At 36.6% G+C, this 13,298-nt stretch overlaps 2 protein-coding genes across 2 annotated transcripts in view; one reads left to right on the top strand and one right to left on the bottom strand.

Moving 5' to 3' along the window:
- LOC145782398 (synapsin-2-like) overlaps positions 1-13,298 on the bottom strand; it is a 42,544-nt gene that overhangs the window by 17,699 nt on the left and 11,547 nt on the right. The gene's annotated exons all lie outside the window — the stretch shown is intronic.
- On the top strand, positions 108-7,525 carry LOC145781571 (metalloproteinase inhibitor 4-like). Its single transcript, XM_082593242.1, has 6 exons — positions 108-299; positions 2,798-2,926; positions 3,710-3,825; positions 4,762-4,879; positions 5,080-5,252; positions 6,006-7,525. The coding sequence occupies exons 1-6, from the start codon at positions 194-196 to the stop codon at positions 6,246-6,248; spliced, it is 885 nt and encodes a 294-aa protein (XP_082449368.1). The 5' UTR covers positions 108-193; the 3' UTR covers positions 6,249-7,525.

The following is a 13,298-nucleotide window of genomic DNA, read 5'->3' as shown; positions in this document are numbered from 1 at the left end:
GGAAGTAGTCCCTTTCTCTACTCGTCTCATGTTTACAGTTTCGGGACTCGCGGCGAGCGTCATATAAAACCGACGAACTTCGTTGCTAAGAACCATTCTGCGATCACTTACCTTCAAGAACAGATGTAAATTGATTGAAAAAGACTTCTTTCTGCAAGATAGCGCTTTCGAATTGGTGAATTTTACCGAGATAATGTTTGAAATTGTGGCTTGCTTGTTTGCTCTAGTAACAGTTGGAAATGCATGCATGTGCATGCCATCACATCCACAACAAGATATATGTCGGGAAAACAGTTTTGGTAAGTCTTGTTTTTTGATAACTTATTTTACCATAATATCTGTAATTTACATGTCATCTAAAAACCGTAGCCTTGGTCCAATAAAGTGATAAGTCTTGCTGCCGCACAATACAGAAATATTAAATCATACTTTGGTTTTTGAAACATCGTAGAAATAGCTTTTTACAGTTTAGCATTTAACTGATATTTTTCAAATTACTATGGTGGTTAGCGGATTTTTGCAATGTTCTGTCATGTTTCAACCGGTAGATTACAATATTGAATTCACAACAACAACAACAACAACCTTTTTTTCATTGATCCCAGCAATATTGACAAACCTGTGTCAACTGTGCAAGTTTTTTCACTTAAACTTGTAATTTTTATTTGGCACCAACAACACGTGCTGCGTTGCTTGAACATTGAACAGTTTTCACATTACAACTTGGCGTACTTCTTGGAATCATACTTGTGGTGAAATACAAAGCACACCGGATATAAGTTTAAAATTGAGGCTTTGTTTAACATTTGCTTTAAGCTGGAGCTTGTGGTATGTGACGTGACGTCATTCTTTGCATGTGCTTGTTGCCCACAAATAACCCAGACAGCAAAATTTGTCATTTTCACATTGAATTAACGTCTGCAGACGTTGAATCAATGTAAATAGTGGATTTTACTGTTTGGGAACTTGTGAAAGTTTTACGCTGGAAAGCTAGCTGCATTTCATCAGACTGATTTACTTTCACCAAGCCATTGTAAATTGTGATTGCGGTCACGAGTAGAAGCTTTCCAGTAATGCCGACTTCACATACGTAGGAGTAGTAACGTAAATGCTAATTAATTTATATATTTGATCAGAAATTAAACCGTCAAATACTACACGTTTGCCAAGTTTGATTTAACATGATTTGTTATTTCTGCTAGCAAAAGCCGCCTACTTCTCGTGGATTTAACGTCTGTGATAAAAACGTTAGAAAAACAAACCACTTGGTTAAAACGTTATAAAGTCAAGGGAGCCGAAACAACAGCGACTTCCCACGAAAGAAAGCGTGATTAAAACATCTAACAGATGGCTCGGAAATATTGTACGTAAACACGTGCATTGTACACAATGTACCGTGCAGTGCAGGTTTTGTTCTTGACACAGAACCATTAGTTTTGCTTTTGTTGAACTAATTTTGTTTCTGTCACTTCTATTTGGGAGATGATTAGTCCCAAACAATGTTATACGCTATAGCAGGATTACTCAACTAATGTTAATAAAGGTCCAGTTTGACAAGTTGAATATTTTTAATGGTCCGGTAAATAAGTTATTTCACACGCAACTACGAAAGTTAAACTATCAGTACCAGGACCGAACCATTTTTTAAGGTCAAATTTATCTTGACTTGGATTTTTGACAAAGTGTTGGGGGCCTGGAGAGAGAAGCCCCCCAGCTACTAGGATAATCACAGAAAAGATTGTTTCCTCCCAGTAGAAATTTTTTTGAAGAGGCCCTGAAAAGTGGCAATGAGGTTATTCTTCCAAAAGCCCAAGGTCCACCTTCAACACCCAGAAGGTCCGCATTCTGACCGCAGTCTGCTAGTTGAGTAGCCCTGCGCTAAAGCAATATTTTAATTTTTTGTTCGTTTATTTTAATCTTTTCACTTAAAAACCTGATAAAACAGCTCAATTGTGACAATTGTGAGTTTCTAGACCAAATAGGAAATGGATTCACTAATAACATGTCATTAAGAGCAGTTTGAATAGAGAAGTGTTACCTGCGTTAGGTGCGGTGGCATTTACTGTGAGCCGCTTTGTTGTACAAGCAGTCGCCATTGGCCGCATCAAAAGCAACTTAATCTCTTCTGTATTACGGTATGACTAAAAAGATGTAAGGTGTTTTTATCTGTTTGTACGTCAAATCACATTGGGCTGACGCAAAATAATAATTACGCAACGTATTCCTTTCGCAAAAACGAGGCTCATCAGTACAGTAAGCTTATTTAGGAGTATTTGTCCTTTTCTGAAAGAACCAAATAATTCCTAGTGACATCGGAAAAGAGATTTTTGTCTTTGTAATCCAAGAAAGATACTTGTCAAGTGAAGTTGCTAAATTAATCCCAAGTTATCCGATTGTAACCGCATGAAAAACGTTGAGTCCATGATAAACGCAAAACCCACGTGTCTTGCTTACTACATTGACATTACAATGGGCACAAAGCAGCCTTTTAGTTTACTGCACTTATTAAAGTTGCCATGGCCTGTTGAGGGATGAATGATGATAACTCTTTTTACAAAGCGCATGTTCTGTATGTATGAAGTAGATCTGGTTTTCAGCCATGGAACAGTTGCTTCTTTTTAATCAATCATTGTCCATACTGTCAAGACATTGACTTCCAATAGTAATTAGCATACGGACGGGAAAATGAATAGGGAAGATAGAAATACCAGCAAACATACAGTTGATTTTACGTGGTTTCAACGTCATCTGAGCGTCATGCATTTCAAGTTACAGAACATTTGTTTTATTTTTACAGTTGCTCTTGTGAAAATTCGAAGTTCAGCCTACGTCAGTGTTTACGAAACGAAACCAGAACAAAATAACAAGGCGGCGGCAGGACTGACTATTGTCGACAAGCAGATGGAGACTGATGCCAAAGATGAGAGTAAGTAACGGACTGATTTATTCTTTCCATAAGAAAGATCTCTAATTTGAAATTGTTCTTCAAATTTGTTATCTCGTTCAAACTTGTCTCGACTAAAGACCACACCACGAGACAATGTGTTCATTTTAAACACTCCTCACAAATCAACATCGTCCAAAACAGATCAAAAACGTTTTTGACACATCGTTGACTACAATTCCGCTCTTGGAAGCTTCAGATTGGGCGTGGCTGAAGGAATTGAAAATTTCCAGTGCCCCTGTGCAAACAAACAACAAATATTTCGGCGTAGCCAGTAAAAACAGCTGCCGTCGTATTGATTCAAGTCTACAGACAATGAATCAACATAGAATTAGTCGGAGCGATGTGTGCTGCTGCACAAAGGTCCCATGAACTGCAAGAGGTCTTGGTGTTCAGGGCGTTATTAATTATAAAAACCCACATGTTAAACAAGCAGGTGAAACTGTGATGTCAAATGGAGTAATTGCTGCGTATTGTAACCCAACCACAGGTGCATGCCATTACAAACACAGCGCTTCAGTGCAGAATTTATGCTTTTTATGTTAATGATTTATTTTAATTTTGACAAGTCAATTGAAGATTTTTTAGGCTTACACAAATGTTAGCCTTTAAAGTTTGCAGTCAGTTCGAAGAACTTGTTGCTCAAGCTCAGTATCTGCGACTCTCCAAGGAATAGGGAAACGCAATATAGTTCTGTCAACACGCTTTAACTCAATGAGCCCACCCGAAGAGGTAATTAACAAAAAATGTATTAATCGAATTCAGATCCTGAGACAAGAATCACTCCCACTGCGCCAAGCAACGAAATAGTGGTAGATGGAGATATTGAAAAGGAGCGACAGGAAGCCAGCTACATTCGGTATCGGATTAAAATTTACAAGGTATAATATTGCACACCAGAATCAACTGGCTTACTATGCTGTATGTTTGTGCACCTGCTTTGTCTAATAAACGACGAAGATAGCTCAATAACCAGTAATAGTAGAACTAAATCACATTTATTCAGTAACAGTGAAATGAACGTCTTGGCTGTTGTTGCAAGCTTTTTTAGTATTTGTTGGCGTATCTGTGGGAAATCATTTCATGAAACATTGCGATAGGTGGTGGTGATTTAGCCTAATTTCTATGCTGAAATTGTAGCATAAATATGCTTTCATGACTTGAACACACTTTGCGTGTTTCGAGGACAATGTTTACGCAAGCATGACGGATTTAGAAAACATTTCATGTTTCAAGAACGATACGCTTTAAAAAAACACCTGTTTGAAATCATTTGTTATCTATCGTTAACATTTAGCGACCTCTGTTCGTTAGAAATGTCAGACAGCTATATTTTTATTAACTTTAATTCGTGGGTTTGTGAACTTGTGAAGTTCCGCACGGACCGTGACTGTAGACAGGGCGTTGACTGTCAGACAGAGGCGACAACATCGATTTGAAATGAAAGTTTTGCACTCGACTTTGGAATAGAAACGCTTAACTTTTCATTGCAAAGCCTTTTTTTGGAATGTTTTATGGCTATGAACCGAATCCATTTGTCGCTTTGAGGGCAATGAACGGCTTGATATTTGAATAGTTTCTGAAGTGTTTTTGCTATGAAAAAAACTATTTTTATTAGAAATTCCGTTGAGGGCCAGTCAATAAAAAACGTCTTTTGTTGTTAGGCTGTACGGAACTTTGTGTACGGCAGAACCAGTTACAGTCTCCGAATTTCTTTGTCATTTTACGCAAGTGCTGTAAAAATTGAAATACTATCATAAATATGAATCTTTATTGCAAAGATTGTATTCTAAAACGTTTTGTAATTATATTTCCAGGCCTACAAAGGTATTGACACTGCCCTTGCAAGCAGCCATAAGTTCTACATATACACTTCACCCGACGAAGGAATGTGTGGGAGAACTTTCACACTGAAAGGGACATACCTGATCATAGGTAAGGTCATAACAGAACTTTACACCTATTCTTGCACAGCCACGCTTCAGTAAGTCAAACAAGTTTGTGTGGCAATGAAAATTTCACAATGTCGCCAGTAAACTCTCTTATTGCGCCATAAACAATTAATTATGACACACACACTGTAACGAAATGTTCATGCTTTTACTTCACAGTTGTTTTTTCATTTCGTTTTGCAGGAACCATCCGTGATGGTCGACTAACTGTCAATCTTTGTGATCACGTGATTCAATGGAAGTCTTTACCCAAAGTACAGAAACGGAACATTCGAGAAAACATGATGTCTATCAAGTCCGTTTGTGACGCAGGCTGCGAGGTCACGTCTTGTTTATGGTCAGATTGCGAAGCGGAGGTAAGCAGAGTTTCAATCTATAAACGTCAGTTTTCAGTAAATTTTTGTCAAATCTACTTTAAATAACACAACCTTAGATCAAAGTGAAACTATTTAATTGTCTTTGTAATAAATGTGAAACAAATGAACAAGACTTTGATCTCACATGACTAAATATGTTGAAAACGATTATTTGACAAGTGCAGTCGCCACTGATCACAATCCCGATTATGTTGTCGCATTCGAATGAGTTGAAAAATTCGATAATATCAAAAACAAAGGAAACCAAACTTTAAACTTCTGTCGGTTTTATTCTGCAAACATACAACAAAACATTTTTGAAGCAGGTGATGTTTCTCAGCCGGCATATTGTTCTGATTGTTTTCTCTCATTAGCTTGTATTTAATACCGAAACTGTATCAAGTGACTACCAGTACCATAGTGACAAGTGACTACCAAACTATATCAAATCACTACCAATATAAAAATCTTAACTCCTAGATTTAATTTCATCTGAATCTATTTGAATAAAAACCATCTAACAAATAGCCTACCATCATAGGAAAATACGCCTCAAAAGTTTTCCTATTGCTACTCGATTCGTTTTTTGTACTTTGCATTGCAATGAATACTCTTGTTGCATTGCTACTCCCGCTTGTAAAGTCCAAAAATGGCGGAAGCTTGTAACAACTCACCCTAGTTGTGAATATTTCACCAGAGACCGACCCTTGACTCAACCAAAGCAAATTTTAATGTATTTTTTTTAATTTTTAGTCCCGAAAAGAGTGTACGTGGAACAGCAAGATGGAACGGCTTTATGGCGCCAAGTACGATCGGTCCAATTTCCTTTGCGTTCCCAGTGCTAAGCGGGGATGCGTATGGAGTGGAGTCGCTATAGCAAAACTTGAAAAAAAAGCCCGACGAAGACGACGACGACGACGTCATAGTAGATTGAACCACAGACGACGGCATTTGGCGCCTCCGGTGCTGAAACCACAAAACAACTTCATGCCATAAAGGCTACGAAAGGCAACGACCACTCAGTAACTACTTAAAGTTGTCGTTTTATTGTTGACCTAACGTTTTATTGACGTGAAAATGACACTGCAAAGACAACTTCTTCAGGTTTATTGCCCCTTGATACTGTGCACCCAGAGCTGATCGATTTAATTTTGCAATTTTGTTGGCATTCACTCAGTGTTTTTATGGCTTTTTCGAGACCGTTGCCATATCCTCATCAAGAGTTTTACAAAGCAGCAAATTCTGAAAAATTACGTGTATTCAATGTTGCAAACTGCTCAATTAGATAACAGGGTATAATATGATTTGCCTTTATTTGAAAAACTTTTCAATAACTTTTTACGCAATTAAAAATAAGTATAAGTAGAGTATGTTTAAATCTCCATCAAATTTCACAAAATATTAAAATGCTGCTGAAAAGAAAATAGACTCTAGCATTGCAAGGGCACTCGTTACTTGTTTCCGTAAACGTTGTCAAAACCGAGTCGAACTACAATGAACCCATCTTTGCCAATACCAGTTATTTGCATTTTCGTTCACTCAGTGACACTCGAATGTTCAAAACTTATTAAATCATTGAACTGAATATAAAAGTCAGTATAACAAAGCTGTGCAAAACACTCAATGCTGTTTTTATTTTTATAAACAACCGGAACGTATCGAGCTAACAATGTTATTGGTGATAAACTGACTGTGCTTTTAAAGTCGTTTAGAAGCTGGAAAGTTTGAGGTACAAGGTGCTCAAAGACTTTATTTCTTTTTTATTATATTGTGTATTGTATTGATAACGTTTGTTTGTGTTCTGTTTCGGTTGCTCAACATTATGAATCTTACCCATTGCGGGGTAGGCTATATGTACCAAACGTTGTACTTCCTTTAACTATATGTGAGATATGAGCTTATCAACTGTAGTGCTTTTCAATTTTCTTTCGATATAAACACAATACTGAAGTCATCGTTCTGGTAACAACTTTGCAAACTCAGTTTTATAATTAAAATTTGCCAATTTAACATTACTTGTGGCACAAGATCTGTAAAAAGTTGTTTTGCATTGTTTGTATCATGAACTCGTCTTGCTGCAGACATACAGTAGGCCTACTACACCTTGCTTTTCAAACAACTGTGGCTTTATGCTATAAAATATATTTTGAACTTTCATATTTGTACCTTTATAAAATTTGGCAATTTTTAAGCAACTCAGTTTTATTCGTTTCCAATCACGTTTTGTTCTTACAAATCATTTCCATAATAAATCATTTTGCCAGGTACAACAACCTTGCCTTCAATGTGTTTGTGTGCTTGGCTGTTCAGCAAATTAGACTCTATAATCACCGGTGATTTTAGCAAAATAAATACATCTGTAGCCTAATACTTTGGTGCGAATGTTAATTTTGAGAATCCATAGTTTTTCCAAACTGGTATCCAATAACCTACCAACGTCAAGCAAGAGCATCAAAATATCTTTGTGAGCCAAAGTTGCTTTCAAAAACGAAACAGGAAACTTTAACGCAAAAGTCTAAAACCTAACGATTTTGAGTTTTTACCGATGCTGTGCACAGTCAAGGCTCAATATGCACATTATCTTGAAAAACTCGAGTACTCGGCCAAGTGTCAATAAAGCCTTATGTAACCAAAGATTGTGGATTCACCGAAAGCGTTAGTAGACCTTATCACAACGATTTATGTCGCCTATATGGTTTCACAGACACAGCTTGTTTTTTAAGTACAGCAGTCCGTTTGATCAAACATTTTTTTGAATTAACAACCTACCTGTTTTAAAAATGTTGTACACAAAGCTTTTGGGATATTATTTTTTTGTTTTGTGGTACAGAAACAGGATATTTCAACCTGGAAACGCAATTTTTTACGCAATGATTCATCCGAATTCTTGCCTTGCGTGGGATCTTCCAAGTAATTGGAGCCTTGGTACTAGTACGTCATTCATTTTGTTGCGTAGGGGTTGTTGTCTACGCAGCAGACAGAAAAAATTAACATCGACCGCTTTTTCCTGATGATGGTTGCTTATCTCAACCACACGATTTAATGTCACTCCAAAACCTTTGAGCATCAGAAAACGCGCCATTTTGTGCTGTTGAGCTTGTATTCATACTTGGCGTAGGCTTATTTACTGCGTGCCTCCGCAAATTGTGCTATCATTAATTATCTCACAGTGGAAGCGCGATTACGCTGGAAGGTTTGGAAAGCTATCAACGATATCAAAGAACCAATTTGAATAGCAACCACAAACACTTTGGAAGCCTTACCACGCACAGTTGCAATGCCAATCAAGAGACGTAAGCAGAAACTTTTCGTTAAGGGATGGAGTCTATATGGTTGCCTTGAGGTAGATGCTACAAATTGTAACTATGGAAGATTCTTTTAGGCCGTGGTAGAGACGAAATTGTTATTTGCTCAAGACAAGAAAATTCAGTTAGTTGCCCATGATAAATCAGATAGAAGAGGGTTGTGAAGCTGTGACTTTTTACACACGCCAGTGACACTTTATTACTCTCCTACTGTAGTATTCATACAAACTCTTCAAAAATCTAATCTGGTTCCACAACAGCTGACATTTTCCCAGACAGCAAAATCCTCTATTTTTATGCTTGTTTAGGTTAGGGACAGTAGAATATCGGGACAACTCACTTTACTGATTTTTTTTTGAGAAATGGACAGCTGGAGGGTCACTAAGAAGTTCAAAAATTAGCAGAACTGCACAACGTTTTCTTTGCTTTTAGGTAAATTCATTCTCATCAAGTGAATTGCTATATTTGGTTAAAATTTTGGGTGCTAGAAAATCTGCAAAGCCTTACTGCAGCAGTGTGAGGCTGCCTACCGTTACTTGTGTTGCGTGACGTCTACCACTGCATTATCATGACTTGAATACTATTAAATAAACATGATATCACATATTTCCTACATTTATTTTGGCTATACACACTATGTACACACCTGGGCAGGTCATAAAAGCTGCACCTGAGTATGCGACATATGGCAGTAGACCTCAAGCTGTAGTTGCATCAAATTTTGTCATAACGTTGTGACCCTCCAGTTGTCCACCTTATTTTTGAGTGAGCAATCCCCTACTTCTACCATCCCTAGTTTAGGTTGTTACCAACCACAGTGCCCCAGACAGCAAAGTCTGTATTTTTACTTTGATTCAACGTCTGCAGGCGTTAAATCAATCTAAAAATTACAGGTTGTGCTGTCTGGTATTACTTTCCTTCTTTGTCTGTGTATTCAACACAAACAAACAATCATAAACTACAAAACGTTCAAAATTTTATGACTGAGCTGATGTACGGTAATTAATGTAACCTCCAAAAACTACTTTGCGTACCTACGTCACCAGATTCAATCAAATTAAGATGCGCCATGCTAAGGTCACTACAGTTTGTTTGACATGATCTTGAAGGTTATACCGCATGACGTTTATTTAAATCAAATTGGTAAATAAAGTATGATCGACAGTTTGGTTCATAGCAATATCTCAGGAAACAAATTAATTCTTTGTTACCTTAATGACATTCAACGTTTGTAGACATTAAATCAATATGAAATAGGGTTTATTTGCTGAACTGGGTTATGTTTGTTGAGGTTCAGGATAGCTGCCATTTGTAGAGCAAAGTTAATTTAGATTTCAGGTTTCTTCGTTGATTTTACAGTTTCTTTTGATGCACTTTAAAGTGTGTTAGTGTATTTAGTCTATTTATGCTCTAGACAAATTTAAAAAGATTTTGCTGGGTTTCAATACAGAATTATTTGCTTTGGTTTAATTTTACTTTATGCCAATTTCCAAGAAAAATATTTCGTTTCGAAATAAAAGCAACTCCGTTTCGTTGTGAACTAGAATGAAAGACGAAACGCACAAAACTCTGGTAAAGCAAAAAGCTTTTTGAAGTTTACAATGGGAGGCATGCAGGGCCGGATTAAGGGTACTGTAGGCCTAAGGCTGTTTACTAGATAAGGAAGGGCCTAATTTTGCAAACCAAGCTACAAAAAGTAATAAGAATACATGCATGAAAAATTCAAACTATTTACTGCAAAATAACATTAACATAACATAAAAATGGCTAATTGGTTTTGGAAAAGCATATTTAATGCAAAAATATTTAAGTATTAAAGTATTTAACAAAAGCATATTTAATGCAAAATTTAACCAAATTTGATTCATGCCGACATCCAGTTATGTTTAGTTTTGCTGTTCCCACGTATACTTCTGAAACGAAAAACGTTTTTTTGCGATGTTATTACGGCTTTTATTACATTTCCTCCGATTGTTATTTCCATTTTCTATCAAGCTTGGCTACATACTAGGAGAAAAAATAATGAGAATAATCTACGTTTTCGCACTTTCACCGGTTGGATTTATTGCAATCTTTTATGGATTTATTTAAATCAATTTCAGTGAGATGGCTGGTGCTGCATATTTTTAACTATTAACTTGGTCAATTCGTGCACGGTGCACCTGTTGCAGAAAGAACTTTCAAACAAAATAGCCGACACTAATTTGTTTCAATGCCATTGAAAACGATACTGAGAAATCTATATTTTGCATAGGATTCAACATGATTTTGCTTTTTTACCGTGGCGTGGTTAGGCCTACTGGTTAACGTTAGTCTGCACAAAGCAACGTACAACAACTTGGTGAAAAATATCGAATGCTTTCCTATTGTTAAAGCCTTGCAACGTCTGAAAGCTTAAACGATAAAATAACCTCAAGTAGAGGAATGGTCGATTGCGAAAAAAACACAGTTTTTAATCTTTTCTGGCAAATAAGAATTGAAAACAATACACTGGAATTTCAAGCGCCTTGCGACCCCCAGGTTGAAAACTCCTGCTCTAACTCAATTTCGGTAAAAGTGGCGCCTACTTGGTTTTGGAAATGGGCTCTTCATATGTATTGACTCAACTCAGTCATTCGTTTTTAAGCAAAAACTGTACGGTACTGGTACTGGATTTGTATCACTATCAGCCTTACAAAAATTTAATCTTAAAAAAATTGAGGGCTGAATTTTTTCAGGGCCTAAGGCTATAGCCTTATTAGCCTAATGGTTAATCCGGCCCTGGAGGCATGCTGGCATTGTGGCATCTTCTTTGACAAATCGCAAAGTACCAGCGCGATTGGCTGTGAGCAGCGTTGACAAGGAGTTTGGGGAGTACTTTCAAATCCGGGCCGCGAGGGTTTTAGGGGGTCCGTAATTTTTCCAATAGGCCCGAAAATGAAGACACCACCTCGTAATCTTAGGATATAGTGTGTTTTTCTTAGAAACGTCATGATTTGGGGCCTGAGGGTTTTATTGGCACAGGGCCCAAATTATCGTCTCAACGGCCCTGGTTGCGTGCAATAGGCTACAAAATATTTCGAAGTAAATTAAAAAAACACTTTGCACTCAAAACGCCTTATAATGATTTTGTTTCGAACAAACTTTTTTCCATCCACAACAACATCAAGAGGTCGAAACACATCAGCACCTACTTCATTACATAACACTGAATTACTCGTGAAAAACCGCTATTACCACAGCCAAGCAACATTAGGCTACAAAAGAACGTTCAATCTAAATCTACACTTGTGACGTAATCAATAATCATGCTTCTAAAAGCGAAACTCAAGTTATTGTTCTTTTGATTTGATAAGCGCGGGCAATGTGAGCTAGTTTAACAACTTTATTCCCACAAATTAAAGACGCAGGAATATTTTGCTTTTGATGATTGTACAAATTTGGACTCTGACCAATAAAAAAAAACAATATCCTTGAAATGCAAATATACGCTATAGGGGGCCTACTGCAAAACAAGAAAAGAAAAAAAGACAGCTTGCAAACTTTGAAAATTTCTCTCTGAAACAACGTTTTATCAAATTAACTGTTACTTGTGTTTTTCAACAGAATCTGCTTAAAGTTTTTAACTTCAGACATTGGCAGTGTCGATTAATCTCAAAACGAGACATACTTTGTTTATATTCAGGCTACGTTAGAACAGTGAAGCTAAACTTTGTTTACGTCTGCACACGTCAGGAAAAAACTTTGCTGAGTAATCACAAAATTACTGTGTAGTCATTGTGATCATGGTTTCCCATTTTCGCACTTGATTAACGAAAACTAAATTTGAAATTTTTGAAATAAAAAATCAGGCCCACTGGCTAACAAAGTGATAAACAATACGCACAGTTGAACCAAAAGACTAAATGAGTGTTTTTTTCTCATCATTCTCAAAGTATTGACACAATATGAACATTGGGACTCGGAATCAGTGATAAGTGGAGTCATTTTCTTAGGGCCTTCTATTTTCAGAAAAAAGTGTTTAGATGTCCCAATTGAGATGATTCGAAACGGCATTAAAGAGAAATATTTTTGACAAACAGAAACGATAACTTGTTGTATCGTTTGATATTTTCTTTTTTATATTGAACATAAAACCGACAATACATATTCACGTTCTTCGCATGTCTGGCAATTGCTTGTTTCAGTGGGTGTAACTGCGAAGTGTTGCCATTGTAACGTTTAGTGTAAAACAATTTTCTCAAATTTATATGCTGTATTATTTCCGCTTCAATGGCGTTGTAATAATAGAAGGTTTTACTTAACAAATGCAAGAAACGTTTTAAATAAGTTTTTCTGAATGTTAAAAATTGGGCAATCCATTGAGAAACTTGTTAAAATAATCTTTTTCACATAATAAACTACGTATGATTACGTTTTGTGCAAAAAAAAACGGAGAGAAACAAATCACACCAGCAACTGAGATGAAGCTGGAAGCCATTGCAGCATAGAGCTTCAGGAAAACGCAGCAGAAAAAGTGACAAAAAAGATAAAGTTTAAAAAATATTATCTTTTGAAGGTAATCTTTAAAAGTTTACACGATCAACTCGCGAACAAAAACAAAAGCCAACCCAGCTTTGGCAGGGAAATTTCGATTATTGACTAATCTCTGTTATCACGTGACCCACAGAATGAAATATTAATGAACTGCTTTGATTAAGACAAAAAAGAAAAAAAAGAAATTTCTATCAAAAGTCGGATTACATGCTATGCTAATCATTGG

Source organism: Aplidium turbinatum, chromosome 13 (genome assembly GCF_918807975.1).
Source record: "Aplidium turbinatum chromosome 13, kaAplTurb1.1, whole genome shotgun sequence".
Taxonomy (NCBI): Eukaryota; Metazoa; Chordata; class Ascidiacea; order Aplousobranchia; family Polyclinidae; genus Aplidium; species Aplidium turbinatum.
This window is presented reverse-complemented; position numbering and strand designations above follow the sequence as displayed.

Coding starts and splice junctions, on each gene's coding strand:
- LOC145781571 (XM_082593242.1), top strand. CDS start 194: ATGTTTGAAATTGTGGCTTGCTTGTTTGCTCTAGTAACAGTTGGAAAT. Junction 300..2,797: donor ATGTCGGGAAAACAGTTTTG/GTAAGTCTTGTT, acceptor TTATTTTTACAG/TTGCTCTTGTGAAAATTCGA. Junction 4,880..5,079: donor AGGGACATACCTGATCATAG/GTAAGGTCATAA, acceptor TTCGTTTTGCAG/GAACCATCCGTGATGGTCGA.